Raw genomic sequence first — 16,901 nt, forward strand, 5'->3', positions numbered from 1 at the left:
AAGAGCCGTGTAATAAGGTGGCATAAACCCTCAATAAATTCTTCAAACAATACATTCTCATTTAGGCACATATCACAGATCAATAAGGCAAATCCAAAACAGGCAATCAACCCAAAATAATAGTCCTTATATGGGGTTATTTACACAGACCCTGGCGGCGTTGCCCGATCAGGACTCGTTCTACGACATGGTGGACGTGCTGGAGGAGCAGGGCATGGACACGATGACCCGCAGGCACCTGGGCAGGAAGGGCACCGACCTGGATCTGGTGGAGCAGCTCAACATCTACGAGGTGGGATGCCAACATCTTACAATTCAATTCATCTCAAACACACTTCTTCACACATACACACACACACGCACACACACACTCACAAATTCGCACAAACTTCGGCACTCACATAGCAATTAAAGTAACTGAACCCCCTAGAAGGAAAGACTCCCTTTGAACAGGAAGAAACTTTGAGCAGAACCACTGCTGAAAGAGCGGACCCATCTGCTTGGGGGCCAGCTTGGTAGAGAGAGGCGAGTTGCCATCATCATACAGTGGAGCTACCTGGAGCCCTAGTGATAGAGCGAGGGGATGCCACAAAACTGACAACCTGACTTTGATTTCCAGAGATCCCACTCAATCCAAACAGCTGTGTGTGTGTGTGTGTTGTGTGTGTGTGTGTGTGTGTGTGTGTGTGTGTGTGTGTGTGTGTGTGTGTGTCTCTGTGTGTTCGTGTGTGTGTGTGTGTGTGTGTGTCTCTGTGTGTGTGTGTGTGTGTGTGTGTGTGTGTGTGTGTGTGTGTGTGTGTGTGTGTGTGTGTGTGTGTGTGTGTGTGTGTGTTTGGAACTCTGAGGAGTGTATTTGATGAATTCGATTTCCAGAGAGCCCACATGCTGATTCCAGGTGTACTGTAGGCTGCTGTAGGTAAAACCATCTGCTGAATGCTATGTAGTGCTGAGGATCTTCAAACTGCTCTCATGCTAGTCATCCTGTGCAACTGGCACAAGCAACTTGTAAAGGACTGAATGTAGTTATCTGGCCACGTCTCTTTAGAACAGGGGTCTCAAACTCAAATTACCCGGGGGGCGATGAGCATCCAGTCTGGTCATTGGGGGGGTAGATTTTTACGGTAAACGTTGGGATGGTGCATTTAAATCAATTGAACTTTTCTATTTTTTCTTTAAATCAATGGAACTTCGCGGGCCGGATGAATCGCTAGGGGGGCCGGAAGTGGCCCGCGGGCCTCAGTTTGAGACTCATGCTTTAGAAACAGTAATTAGTGATATCTTATGGCTGACTTTCTGTCTTCATGCCCTGTGACCTGCAGGCGACCTTGCGTCACGAGGATGGCGACGACAACACCGAGCCCCCGCCATCGGGCTGCAGGGACCGCCGACGGACCAGCGTCGGGGGCGGCAGCGACAAGCACAGCCTGGAGAGGCGCCGCAGCAGAAGGCACTCATTGGGCCGCTCGGGCCCCGCCTCTCCACTAAGCCCCGCCTCCCCACACCGCACGGGATTCCGGCCCTTCAGCGGCCAGAAGGCAGAGGACATGAGCGAGAGGTGAGAGAGAGAGAGAGAGAGAGAGAGAGAGAGAGAGAGAGAGAGAGCATGAAAAGCATGAAGTAAGAAGGGATAGGAGAACCAATTAAGTTGATTGGAGAGAGGGACAAAGATGGAGAGAAAGAAGACTCTCTTTCTGTGGCTTTTGCCTGTCTGACTGTTATGTTCCGGCACACAGACACACACACATACACACACACACACACACACACACACACACACACATACAAACACACACACACACACACACACATACACACATACACACATACACACATAAACACAAACATACATACATACATACATACATACATACATACATACATACATACATACATACATACATACATACATACATATATGCATACATACATACATACATACATACATACATACATACATACATACATACATACTGTACATACATGCAGTCCATACATACACACACAATATCAGATTTTCAAAATGTTTTTTAAACCTGATGACAACACTTCCACGTGTTTGTTTACCCCAGAAATCCTCGGTTGTGTGAGTGTGTGAGCCTCCAGTCGATGTAAGTTCACGTTTACTCAGCCAGGCGGGACCAGGCCTGCAGCCTTGAGTCCAGTATATATACCATGCTTCTTTCCACACAGCATGGATATGCTCCCATAGACTAATAGAATTACTAGATATCTTATCCGCGTTGCCGGCCAACAGAGTCGAACGTCCGCATAGGTCGGCCATCTTACTCCAGGAGGATCGCTCACCGTAACATTGTGTTGGTAGTGATAAATGTACTTTTTAAATAAAAGTTTTTTCTCTGACGTTTATAACAAACCAACACGTTTAAAAATCTGTTGAAAATTGAGTAAGCTATGGTTATTTAAAAAGTACATTTATCACTGCCAACACAATGTTACGGTAAGCGATCCTCCTGGAGTAGGATGGCCGACCTCTGCGGACGTTCAAAACTCCGCTGTGAGTCATCTAGTAATTCTATATGTCTATGCTTCTGCCACTCGCTGCACCGATCACTGGGCACGATGATTCTAAACAGACTCATTGCCCCAAGACCTAAACCACGGGTTTAGTTGTGTGAGCAGAGAACTCTAGGAAGAGTGTGTGTTTATCACCGAAGCATTAACACTTTCTACACACTACTGCTTTGTGAGTTCACTCTCTGAAGGAAAGAGTTCCTGGTGATCTCTAGAGGTGTTTTCAGGTAAAGAGTTTCAAGCTCTGAAAAATCAGAACCGTATTAATACCTACAATCACAAAATCACACTTTAGGATAAACTGGAGATTAAATCAGACCTGTGTCAAAATTAGATACATTTATTCCAGGTTTAATTCTGAAATATCACTTAAGTCATAATATTTCAATGGGAAACAGCATTTTCCAAGCTTTTTTCCCCTTACTGTAACACGTAGACATTCTGTGAAGAACCATTACCTACTTTTCTACTCTGTACAATACTATACTATACTACTCTACACTACACTATACTATACTATACTATACTATACAATACTATACTATATTAAACTAATCTATACTATGCTATACTACTCTACACTACACTATACTATACAATACTATACTATATTAAACTAATCTATACTATACTACTCTACACTATACTATACTATATTAAACTAATCTATACTAGACTAGACTATACTATACTACTGTGGGATAAAAAATACATGTTTCACATTTAATTAAGTAGGTTAGTATAGGATTCCATAGGATAACATAAATTGAATTGGTAACTTAGTGTGGCCATGTATTCTGTTTGACCTGTTGGGTAAGGTTTGATGAGCTGAGAGAGTTAGTCAAGACTTGGGGTAAGGGGATCCTATGTCAATAGTCTTATCTATAGTGGAGGACAAGGTGGCCACAGTGTATTAGTCCGAGGGAGGGGTTTTAGGTATAAGAGCTCAGTTTGCCCAGAGACTGATGGGCATTGTTGTGGGACATTTCATGAACATGGATTGCTTGTAACAATGCTCCCGATATCGTTAATAAATCTGCAGTACCACTCCAGTTGTCTGTAAGTAATTTTGACCACACTACTGTATACTATACTATATTAAACTAATCTACACTATACTACTCTATACTACTCTATACTATACTATACTATACTATATTAAACAAATCTATACTATACTACTCTATACTATACTATATTAAACGAATCTATACTATACTACTCTATACTATACTAAACAAATCTATACTATACTTAAGCAATAAGGTTCGAGAGGCAGTACGGTATCGTCAATAATGTACTCGTTCGAGGGAGTTGTTAGGCCCGACGCGCAAGTACATTATTGACGATACCGTACTGACTCGAGTACCTTATTGCTTTTATAACACGGTTGCCAGCGACTCCAAAATATTAAGTACAATTAAAGTAAACAGTAAGCTGCCTTTCAGGACAAAAAAAGTTGTAGACACCAAACGTTGTGTATCGCATTTCAGTAGCCAAGAGAAAATAGTCCCCCTTTGTGTGGCTGTTGCTATGCGACAGACAAATAGCATTGGGAATTTAACGTCTGTTAGACCTAGCACAAAAGCTACGTGTGTTTCAAATGGGTTTTTGGTCTAAGCGCTAAAAGTCAACTACAAATAATATTCGAGACTTTCAGTAAAGACTTTCAATACTCTGCAACATTCGCGTAGCACAGAAACAACTAACCGAGTCAATTTAGACATATAAAAAGTCGTGTAGATAGCTTAATTCACATGAAACACTCCCCACTACATTAGCCACAACACGCCGCCATCTTGGATAGATATTTCCTTTTGAGTGCGTACTGATATGGAACGCTCAGGTAGATGAAAACAGGTCGTACAGTTACTATACCGTAGAATATAGCACACCCCGGAACTAACTCTCAGAATGGTGGATTCCATCTACCCGTGTTATAATTCCATCTACCCGTGTTATAATAATCTATACTATACTATATTATACTACTCTTTTAGTTCTGCTTTACAATACTATACTCTAATCATATATGTATTAATTATTCAGTGCAGATAATGTCTCTATTGACCCAGGTCTGATCATGGACTTATAGAACACTAGGCTCACACCCTCTAGTATTGAAGATCATGGCATTTTCCCATGGCTGACCTGTTGGATCTCTCTCCCTCTCTCCCTCTTTCCTCCCATCCACCCATCCATCCATCCATCCATCCATCCATCCATCCATCCATCCTCCCATCCACCCATCCATCCCATCCTCAATTCCTCCCATCCATCCATCCATCCATCCCTCCTCCCTTCCATCCACCCATCTATCCCATCCTCAATTCCTCCCATCCATCCATCCATCCATCCATCCATCCATCCATCCATCCATCCATCGTCCCTTTCATCCACCCATCCATCCATCCATCCATCCATCCATCCATCCCTCCTCCCTTCCATCCACCCATCCATCCCATCCTCAATTCCTCCCATCCATCCATCCATCCATCCATCCATCCATCCACCCATCCATCCATCCATCCATCCATCCATCCATCCATCCATCCCTCCTCCCTTCCATCCACCCATCTATCCCATCCTCAATTCCTCCCATCCATCCATCCATCCATCCATCCATCGTCCCTTTCATCCACCCATCCATCCATCCATCCATCCATCCATCCATCCCTCCTCCCTTCCATCCACCCATCCATCCCATCCTCAATTTCTCCCATCCATCCATCCATCCATCCATCCATCCATCGTCCCTTTCATCCACCCATCCATCCATCCACCCATCCATCCATCCATCTATCCCTCCTTCCTTCCATCCACCCATCCATCCCATCCTCAATTCCTCCCATCCATCCATCCATCCATCCATCGTCCCTTTCATCCACCCATCCATCCATCCATCCATCCACCAATCCATCCATCCATCCATCCATCCATCCATCCATCCATCCATCCACCCATCCATCCACCCATCCATCCATCCATCGTCCCTTTCATCCACCCATCCATCCATCCACCCATCCATCCATCCATCCATCCCTCCTTCCTTCCATCCACCCATCCATCCCATCCTCAATTCCTCCCATCCATCCATCCATCCATCCATCGTCCCTTTCATCCACCCATCCATCCATCCATCCATCCACCAATCCATCCATCCATCCATCCATCCATCCATCCATCCATCCATCCACCCATCCATCCACCCATCCATCCATCCATCGTCCCTTTCATCCACCCATCCATCCATCCACCCATCCATCCATCTATCCATCCGCTCCCGCACATCTACTACCAACATTACCTCCTCTTGGTCTCTCCTCTTTTCTTGTTCTACTCCCTTCATCCCCCTCCTCCCCTTGCTTCCTCCTTCTCTCCATCGCGCTCCGTCTCCGCCCCCCCCCCCCCCCCCCCCCACCCCCCGTCCCCCCTTGGTCACCTGCCCCCTCTCAGAGCTCTGGGGCCCTTTGGGAACCAGGGCCTGAATGAGGCAGACTTTGGCCCTTGGCCCATGTAAGTATAGTAGTGTGGCGTGGCATTCACACACATGGCTGGAGCTATGCTAATGCTAATAGCATGCGCTGGAGATAAACTGTGTAGAGTGCTCTTTTGCTGGTGAAGCTCTGTCTGTGTGTGTGTGTGTGTGTGTGTGTTTGTGTGTGTGTGTGTGTGTGTGTGTGTGTGTGTGTGTGTGTGTGTGTGTGTGTGTGTGTGAGAGTGTGTGTGAGAGAGAGAGAGAGAGAGGGATGTGAGAGATGTTAAGATTAGACATACAGTTTGGACACGTTCTATCTCCTTATGGGCAGTGTGAGGGAGGCTATCTCTTCTCTTACTTCGTTGTTTTATCTTTACGGATTCATCATTGGTGGAGCCATAAATCGGAGATGTAGCCATGTGGAGAAGACACTCTGTGCTTCCCTGCACACACACACACACACACACACACACACACACACACACACACACACACACACACACACACACAGACACACACACATGTTCACCCAGCCCTACACGTGCACTCTTACACGGGGAACACCCGCTCTGCATATCGCTTTCATAAATATCGTATCCATCTCACATGCTCGTGTTAATCTCCACCATCCCTTGTTAAAGGAATGCCGTTACAAGTGTGTGTGTGTGTGTGTGTGTGTGTGTGTGTGTGTGTGTGTGTGTGTGTGTGTGTGTGTGCCGTTACAAGTGTTGTGGCCAAGACGAGCGCCGACTTTCTCATCTGGTTCGTGTTTGACTGTCAACATGTTAGCCCGAGCGCTGAACCCTTGGCCTCCGCCCCCGAACATGTGTAAATGCATACCTTGCATTCTCGCCAGGCCATCAACACACACACACACACACACACGGCACGCAGACACACACATACACACACACGGCACGCACACACACATGCACAGCACGCAGGTACACAGCGTGCACTGTAGGTTTTTTGAAGGTTCACTTTAAAGTCACAGCAGAGCTCTCTTGATGTCTCTGTCAAGATCTTGTAATTGGGTGTGTGTGTGTGTGTGGGTGTGTGTGTGTGTGTGTGTGTGTGTGTGTGTGTGTGTGTGTGTGTGTGTGTGCATGTGTGGATCACTTGGGTTTTACTGTCTACAGTGAAGGCTCAGCAGTCCATGGTGAGGCGTGTCTTTTCAGCTAGATGATGGTTGGAACAGTGACAGCCTTCTGCTCTGTTTTCCTGCTGTGTGTTTCTATGTCTCTGTGTCTCTGTGTCTCTGTGTCTCTATCTCTGTGTCTCTATCTCTGTGTATCTGTGTTTCTATGTCTCTGTTTCTCTGTCTCTCCGTGTCTCTGTGTGTCTCTGTGTCTCTGTGTCTGTGTGTTTCTGTGTCTCTGTGTCTCTGTGTCTCTGTGTCTCTGTCTCTCCGTGTCTTTGTGTGTCTCTGTGTCTCTGTGTCTCTGTCTCTCCGTGTCTCTGTGTGTCTCTGTGTCTCTGTGTCTCTGTGTCTCTGTCTCTCTCTCTGTGTCTCTGTGTCTCTGTCTCTGTGTCTCTCTGTCTCTGTGTGTCTCTGTGTCTCTGTGTCTGTGTGTCTCTGTGTCTCTGTCTCTCCGTGTCTCTGAGTGTCTCTGTGTCTCTGTGTCTCTATCTCTGTGTCTATGTCTCTCTGTTTCTACGTGTCTGTGTGTCTGTGTGTCTGTGTGTCTGTGTGTCTCTGTCTCTCCGTGTCTCCGTGTCTGTGTGTCTCTGTCTCTCCGTGTCTCTGTGTCTGTGTGTCTCTGTGTCTCTGTCTCTCCGTGTCTCTGTGTGTCTCTGTGTCTCTGTGTCTGTGTGTCTCTGTGTCTCTGTGTCTCTGTCTCTCCGTGTCTCTGTGTGTCTCTGTGTCTCTGTGTCTCTGTGTCTCTGTGTCTCTCTGTGTCTCTGTGTCTCTGTCTCTGTGTCTCTCTGTCTCTGTGTGTCTCTGTGTCTCTGTGTCTGTGTGTCTCTGTGTCTCTGTCTCTCCGTGTCTCTGAGTGTCTCTGTGTCTCTGTGTCTCTATCTCTGTGTCTATGTCTCTCTGTTTCTACGTGTCTGTGTGTCTGTGTGTCTCTGTCTCTCCGTGTCTCCGTGTCTGTGTGTCTCTGTCTCTCCGTGTCTCTGTGTCTGTGTGTCTCTGTCTCTCCGTGTCTCTGTGTGTCTCTGTGTCTCTGTGTCTCTGTATCTCTGTGTCTCTGTGTCTCTGTGTCTCTGTGTCTCTCCGTGTCTCTGTGTGTCTCTGTGTCTCTGTGTCTCTGTGTCTCTGCGTCTCTGTAATGTCATGTCTGAGTCCTTGCATGATTTTTCCCTCTCTCTCCTTTTTTCCTTGCTCTGCTCTCTCCTGTTTCTTCTCTCTTTTTTCCCCTCTGTGCTCCCTCCATCCACCCCTCCCTCCTCCACGACAGAGAGGAGGAGTATGAGGAGGAGGATGAGGACGAAGAGGAGTTGGTGACAGAGTCTGGGACAGAGGAGGAGGGGGAGGGGGAGTCCTCTGATCAGGGTGGCCTCAGGTACCGAAGGACTGCAGGGTCAACCCCCCTCTCCCTCTCACTCCTGTAGTTATCTATCACACACACACACACACACACTCAGTACAGTGCATTCACACAAACACACACACACACACACACACACACACACTCAGTACAGTGCGTTCATAGACGCACACACACACACAGAAAATTACACACTCAAACACACGCACAAACACACACAAATTACACACTCAAACACACGCACAAACACACACATGCATACATACAGTACGCACACACATGCGTAGACACACACACACAAACAAACACTCACACAGACACACACACAAAGTCATGCTCATTAACATACAATCACATTCACAGTGCACACACCTATACACACAGTTTTACTCGCCCAAATACACACGCAGACAGACAGTAGTTCTGTAAAGGCAGTGAAATATTAGAACTTATATGTTCGGTCACCCATTGTATCCCATCTCACGCTCCTGAAAGTGGTGTTTAAATGGCTGATATTCCAGAATGCTCTAGAACCCATATCCCATGGCAGCCATTCTAGAATGATCCAGAATGATCTAGAACCCATATCCCATGGCAGCCATTCTAGAATGATCCAGAATGCTCTAGAACCCATATCCCATGGCAGCCATTCTAGAATTATCCAGAATGATCTAGAATGTCCTCTGTGTTTGGCCCAGCCACTCTTTCATCTCTGCTTCCCTCCTGCATCCCCCTCTCCTGGCCTGCTGCTGCTTCAGTGGATCCGCTGCCAAACAAACACACCCGACACAACCACCATCACCAAACAAGCCCACCGCACCCGTCACAACCACCACGACTCGGGGAGGAAGGGAAGAGGTGAAGGAGGGAGAGAAGAAGAAGAGGACGAGTGAAGAGTCTTCTCCTCCGTCTGGGGTCTCCTCCCCCGCCGACCCGCCCCAGCCCTCCTTACTGGCGTCTCTCCTCGCCCGCCGCAAGTCGTCCATAAGCATCCCGTCGGCCTCGGAGGTCTCCTCTCGCCCCCTGGAGCGCCTCCCCTACCTCCCCCACTCGCCCTTCCATCTCTTCTCCTACGACCTCCCGGAGGAGAAGGAGGAGGAGGAGAGGACGCCGATCAAAGCCAAGGGGGACAGGTCAGAGGGGGAGATTTTAGAGGGGGAAAAAAACTACATTTCCCATAATCACACAAGGGAAAAAAACTACATTTCCCATAATCACACGAGGGAAAGAAACTGGCACCTTGCACCCTGCACTGGCACCATGTTTTGTAGTTCTCGAGGCACTTTCTGACACCACTGGTTTTGATCCCCCTCACGGACCTTTTTTCTTTCTCTCAGTAATTTTTCCACCACTGAATAATACGATCTCTTAACTTCGTCTTCCTGCCTTCAACATTTCTTGTAGATTTCTCTCGCACCCTGCAGTACTTAAGTCACATGATAACCCCCCCCCCCCCCCCACCGACCCCCTGGCACCACCAGTGACTACGGGTTTTAATATCTCTTGAGTTTCTCTCTTCTTTTCACTCACTCGCTTCTTCAAGCACTTTACATCCGTCCAGCTTTCACTCGGACTGATCCATGTCAGTCTAATTAGCCGTGGCTAATGCTTTTGCTTCTCTTGTGTTTCATGTGCTGTGTGTTTGCTCTCTGTCGCTTCGCTTCTGGAACCTTCTATGCTGCGTGACCCTGCTGTTTAGCTGTTGGTAGAGGCTTCCTAGAGGCACCCTGACACACTGTCGGTTGTTCCACTTAATACTGCTGACTCGACTGTAGGTGTGACAAACACGCACTTGTATTAGCACTTTAACTTGCTCTGAACTGACCCCAACAGGACACCATCACCTGACACATTAATGACTCTCTCTTGCTTTCATTCTCTCTCTCTCTCTCTCTCTCTCTCCCTCTCTCTCTCTCTCTCTGTCTCTCCCTCTTTCTTCTCTGTATCTCTCTCTCTCTCTCTCTGTCTCTCCCTCTTTGTCACTCTCTCTTTCTTCTCTGTATCTCTCTCTGTCTCTCTCTGTCTCTCTCTCTCTCCCTTTGTCTCTCCCTCTTTGTCACTCTCTCTTTCTTCTCTGTATCTCTCTCTGTCTCATTGTCACACAGGAATGGGAAGTCGTCCTTTATCAATCCTCCTTCTTCAGCTGCTAATGGTGACAGGTGAGAAGACACATTGAAAAATCTACATGCATAGACACATACACTCACACACACACACACACACACACACACACACACACACACACACACACACACACACACACATACGACCCCCCCCCCCCCCACACACACACTCACACACACACACACACACACACACACATACGACCCCCCCCCCCCCCCCTATACACACACACACACACACACACACACACACACACACACACACACACACATACAGCTACTGACAGACACACTCATACACATCAATTCACATACCACACATTCAGCACATACATTTGAGCCACACCTCAATTCTCCATCCTCACTGTAACTGTAAACTCTCTGTATACTTGACCAGTCAAAAGTTTGGACACACCTTCTAATTTTTTTCTTTACTTTCTACTACTTACTATCATTTTCTAAATGGAAGATAACACTTGTTTTGTTTTGTACATCATTCCATGTGTGTTATTTTGTAGTTTAAATGTATTCAGTAGTTATCTACCGTGTAGAAAATAATAAAAGTAAAGAAAACACTTCCTCGAAAAAATTAGAGGTGTGTCCAAAATTTTGACTGGTACTGTATGTTATGTGTCATATTTCTTAGCCATCCCAATCTTCCTCCCTCCCTCATCAGGGCTCCCTATGTGTATTGTGTGTATTGTGTGTATTGTGTTTATTGTGATTCATGTATGTATGTTTGTGAGTTAAGTGTAAGCTACTGGATGACCTTAATTTCCCCTGGGGATCAATAAAGTATCCATCTATCTATCTATCTATCTATCAATCAGGGCTCTATCTATCTATCTATCTATCTATCTATCTATCAGAAAGACATTGGGAGATTGGGGAAAAGTGGGTGAGGGAGAGGGCAAGAAAGAGAGAGAGAGACATGGATAGAGAGCCCAGTGAAAAACAGAACTTCCTCCGTGACTGAGTGTGTGTGTGTGTGTGTGTGTGTGTGACTATCAGGGCTCCTCTGGGGGGTCTGCTGTCCTCCTCCTACCGGCAGCACCAGGAGTCTCTGGCAGCTCAGCGCGACAGGAGACGCCTGGAGAGAGAGGAGCGACTGCAGCAGATCGAGAGGGAGGAGAGGAACCGCCTCGGGTGAGTGTTCACACACACACACACACACACACACACACACACACACGCACACGCACACGCACACGCACGCACACACACACACACACACACACACACACACACACACACACACACACACACACACACACACACACACACACACACACCACACACACACACACCTTGGCCACACACTTTTCCCTTAACATACAGTTTATGAATATTTGTTTTTTTCTGCCCAGAACTGAATGCTTTAGCTCCCGCAGGTAAACTGTCTCATATACTGTATATCAAGGCATGGGGAATCTCCTTATTGTAGCATTTCATGTTAAATCCAGTTTAAGTTTACGAGTGAAGCTTTATCTTAATATCACTGCTGAGGACTGCTTACTTTAGACCAGGGTTTCTCCCCATGGGTTCTTATTCTGCCTGACTGTTTTCACATGCAGTGATCACCACCAGAGAGGCTGGGTCATATTTTGAAGTGCTAAGGTGTAAACATATATAAAATCTCAAAAAAAGAGTCAAAAATAAAAATAGATATTTATTGTATGTAACTTTGATGTACCTTAGAAGCTAGATGGACAGTCATGGAGTTTTATCGCCGATATCTATCATTTTTTAATATAGTTTCAGGTCACCTTGACCCAAACACAGTATGAGGGTGTATTAAGCTGAATCTGCTGTTCATTTCCATTCAATCCAGTTCCATTTCATTACTTCGCTTTAACAATAACCATTGTCACAGGAACACAGAAACCATCACCTGCAACACTTCTCAATGAAAGCTTTTGATTGTCTCACAATAAACATCGACATCCCCATTGAATCCAAAATTAGCATTTTCACACTTCTCTGTCTGAGCCACACACACACACACACACACACACACACACACACACGCTCCGTTCCCCTCCGAGTATCTTCTCCAACTCCACCTGTCTGTCGTATTCCAAGTCTCTCTATCTACCTGTTCCTGTGTGAGGTGTGTATGTGTGTGTGTGTGTGTGTGTGTGTGTGTGTGTGTGTGTGTGTGTGTATGCCAGCAGGACGTCACTGACACAGCCATGTCCTCTTCTCTCTGTTCTCTCTTCTTTACCCCCCTGCACAGTCGGGGCTATGTGGACAAGATGGAGGAGGCCAGACAAGCCCGCGACGAGAGGTCTGTACTCTGTGCTGTGTGTTCACCTGTGTGTGTGTGTGTGTGTGTGTGTGTGTGTGTGTGTGTGTGTGTGTGTGTGTGTGTGTGTGTGTGTCTGTACTCTGTGCTGTGTGTTTATTCGCCTTCACTGTTTCACCCCGTGCTTATTTAGTCTCTCCTGTCAGTCAGGTGTGTGTGTGTGTGTGTGTGTCTGTGTGTGTGTGTGTGTGTGTATAACAGTAACAAGATGTCCCATCATATACATGGTGTGTTGTTGGTTATGTTGTAGGCAGGTACGTGCAAATGTTTTAGTTACGAGCTTTGTTAGAAGGTGAATTACTGGAGTCTTTTATTGATAACTTGCTCCGTATTGGCATGCGATGTAGCGTGATGAGAGAGAGAGGCTTGGGGGGGGGGGGGGTGTATGGGAGACGGGGGGGGGGGGGGGGGGGGCAGTGTAGATCAAAGACGGGCGCGGTCCTTGCTCCCCGTTCTCAGGGCGGGCGTCATCTGTAGGTGGTCAGGCTGCAAAGGTCTGACTCCTTATTGCATAATTGTTTTCAGGTTCGAAACATTCCCAGCTCTGCCAAAAGTACTCCTTTTCTCAGTGTCTGTCCGTGCTTCCTAATGACTTTGTGTGTGTGTATGTCTGTGTGTGTGTGTGTGTGTCTGTGTATGTGTGTGTGTGTGTGTGTCTGTGTATGTCTGTGTGTGTTCGAGAGAAAGAAAAAAAAGAAAGGGACAAATCGGTTCACCTCATTTTGCCTTCCCTCACCACAGGCTCCCTTTTCTTTCCTTTTTTCTTTCCTTTTTTAAACAACATTCTCTCTCTCTCTCTCTCTCTCTGTCTCTCTCTCCATCTTTTTTTGTGTGTGTTTTGTTTTCAAATCGTTTGTTTCCGCCAAGCGAATAGATTGTGTTGGCTTGAGCGCTGAGAGAAACATCAGGGTTTAAGTTTTGGCAGCCCCCTCTCCTCTTCTCTCTCTCTCATCCACCATCCTCCTTTCTCAGGTCTGGAGAGGGACTAAGGATAGCATGTGACTCAGTGTGTGTGTGTGTGTGTGTGTGTGTGTGTGTGTGTGTGTCTGGAGAGGGACGTAGGATAATTGCTGGCGTAGCACAGGGAGGCAAAAGTGGGTTCTTTTTTTTTTCTGCCGAGAGGTTTTGCTTATTTTGGAGGAGTGTGTGTGTTTGTGTGTGTGTGTGTGTGTGTGTGTGTGTGTGTGTGTGTGTGTGTGTGCCTGTTTGGAGGAGGACGACAGAACATTCAGAAGTGCTTGTGTCTCTACTGGAGGCTTAAGTTAATAAAGTCCCCCCACTGCTCTTCACAGAGCTCCACCAGCTTCAGTTTAAATCAGTTAAGCGACAGCTGTTAAAGTATAGTCAGGTGTATACAGCCTGCTTAACGGACTTAGATGCTAGATGTAAAGGTCAAAGCATTAATAGGGTGCTTTGAGATGGAAGTATCTTGACTCAAACGGCTACAGTGTTATTATGTAACTTGTGCAGTGGTATAGTGGTCCATGGAGAAGTGGGTATACTCTTCATTTTGCAATTTTTTTAAGCAGCCCATACAGCAAATGATACACTTCCTTCTGAGAGGTGGGTACACGCAATGCTGACTAAAAAACAAGTGGGGTATACTCCGGCCCGGGAACAATATCCATTCTAACAAAAATGACCATCTTGACAGGCGGGATTTAATATGTCATATGTTTTGGGGTCTCTGAAAAGCGCATTATCGGAGCCATTTGAATCTTTTGAGCCATATCTCCATCTGCCACTTATCATGTTGGTCCTCGTGTGTGTGTGTGTGTGTGTGTGTGTGTGTGTGTGTGTGTGTGTGTGTGTGTGTGTGTGTGTGTGTGTGTGTGTGTGTGTGTGTGTGTGTGTGTGTGTGTGTGTGTGTGTGTGTGTGTGTGTGTGTGTGTGTGTGTGTGTGTGTGTGTGTGTGTGTGTGTGTGTGTGTGTGTGTGTGTGTGTGTGTGTGTGTGTGTGTGTGTTGATGGAGTGGCAGAGCAGCCTGCCCGTGACTCCTCGTGTGTGGGAGTGACAGACTGACCTGACGCTGGAGATATTAATGGACATGATAGCATTAATGGATGGTGTGTGTGTGTGTGTGTGTGTGTGTGTGTGTGTGTGTGTGTGTGTGTGTGTGTGTGTGTGTGTGTGTGTGTGTGTGGACATGATAGTACTTAATGGTGTGTGTGCGTGTGTGTGTGTGTGTGTGTGGACATGATAGTACTTAATGGATGGCACGGGCCACTGGCTTACGGAACTCATTTGATTTAGAGGAGCAGATTTGACATGGCAGTCAGGCCCTTTATCTCCGGCAATCTGGGGAGGCTAGAGGAGGCTCTTAATCTCTTTGGCTCTATCTCTGCACACACACACACACACACACACACACACTTGATCTGTGGAACTGTCTACTCTCGCCTTGCTGTGTTTCTCTATGTCTACATCTCTTTTACCCCCCCCCCCCCCCCCCCCCCCCTCTCCGTCTCTCTCTCTCCCTCCGTCTCTCTCTCTCTCTCTCTCCTTCTCTCCTTCTCTCTTACTCTTGGGTGATGTGATACTCCCTCTGCCTGGCTTTGTTGTAACACATCTCATCACTTCAGTTTTCATATCATTTATTTTTCAATTTTTTCACAACCTTTCACATTTCACACATTTTTTTTCACAATTTCTCTCTCTCTCTCTCTGGTAATTTCTTATCATTGATCAATTCATGTGAGGAGCCTAGCCCTGTGTTTACAAACACACCCTAAACTATTCCCGGTAATTTCACTGCCCATTTGGGCTCATGTCTCTCAGCTCAGATTGAGCGTGTTTCCTCCTGGAGAGATGGAGGACACAGAGACGCCTCTCTTCTGTTTTACATCAAACAGCTCATGTTTTGCTTCTCTCTCTCTCTCTCTCTCTCCTCTTTCTCTCTCTCTCTCTCTCTCTCTCTCTCTCTCCCTCTCCCCCCCTACACACACACACACACACACACACAACTTTCTCTCTCTCTTTCACACAAACACACACACACACATTCATACACTCTCTGTCTCTAACCCCCCCCTCTTTTCTCTCTCTCTCTCTGTCTTTTTCCTTCACCCCCCCCCTACATACACACACACACACTTTCTCTCTCTCTTTTACACAAACACACACACACACACACATTCATACACTCTCTGTCTCTCACCCCCCCCTCTCTTATCTCTGATTGGTTGCATACTGTACATTGGGGGCTATACATTGGAGCCATACATCTCTGAGCACTTTGTCTCTTTTATCAACCCATTTTATCTTATATTTACATCTCCGCTTTCCTTCCGCTCTTACAGCCCTGCAGTTGGGTTGGGGTGGGTGTCACGTACTCCCCCCCCCTCCCCCCAAATCTCCCTCCCCTGAAATGGGGCTACAGATGCTTCAGTCAGGGTGGAGGGTGAGTTGGTGGGTAGATTATAGGTAGGGGGACTTGAAGACTTGAGGTGTTGAACGGTCCATTTTCTACAAAGTCCCCTCCTTACTTAATCATAGATCACACACACTCATTCTCAGACACACAAACACATACAATTCATGCATAGACTTACATGCTCCGACCAAAAAATCAAACGCACACACACAAACACGCACACACACACACACTCTCATTTGTCATCAGACATGTAAGGGCATACATTTTCATACATTTACACAAATAAATAGCATTGTGTACATGCAAACAAAGAAACACACACACACACACACACACACACACACATACACACACACGCACACACACATACACACACACATACACATATATATCCTGGACTAGACCCAAATATGAAGCAACTTTTGGCTGTCTTTCCTAACGGGGCTTGCTGTGTGTGTGTGTGAGTGTGTGTGTGTGTGTGTGTGTGTGTGTGTGTGTGTGTGTGTGTGTGTGTGTGTGTGTGTGTGTGTGTGTGTGTGTGTGTGTGTGTGTGTGTGTGTGTGTGTCTTCATGCATATCCCTAGCAAGTGGGAAT

At 46.5% G+C, this 16,901-nt stretch overlaps 2 protein-coding genes across 2 annotated transcripts in view; both read left to right on the top strand.

Moving 5' to 3' along the window:
* The window catches only part of fhod3a (formin homology 2 domain containing 3a), a 117,047-nt gene that overhangs the window by 69,616 nt on the left and 30,530 nt on the right, over positions 1–16,901 (top strand). The window contains 6 exon segments of the mRNA XM_080858915.1: positions 149–292; positions 1,320–1,555; positions 5,989–6,048; positions 10,608–10,661; positions 11,637–11,771; positions 12,862–12,912. Of these exon segments, the coding sequence (XP_080715041.1) occupies positions 149–292; positions 1,320–1,555; positions 5,989–6,048; positions 10,608–10,661; positions 11,637–11,771; positions 12,862–12,912 (680 nt within the window).
* On the top strand, positions 4,722–5,906 carry LOC308381183 (uncharacterized protein; the record flags this gene model as incomplete). The annotated part of the gene is made up of 1 exon (XM_080858705.1): positions 4,722–5,906. A coding segment is annotated over one exon (1,185 nt), but the record flags the coding sequence as incomplete, so codon positions are not given.

Source organism: Sprattus sprattus (genome assembly GCF_963457725.1).
Source record: "Sprattus sprattus genome assembly, chromosome: 20".
NCBI classification, from domain to species: domain Eukaryota; kingdom Metazoa; phylum Chordata; class Actinopteri; order Clupeiformes; family Clupeidae; genus Sprattus; species Sprattus sprattus.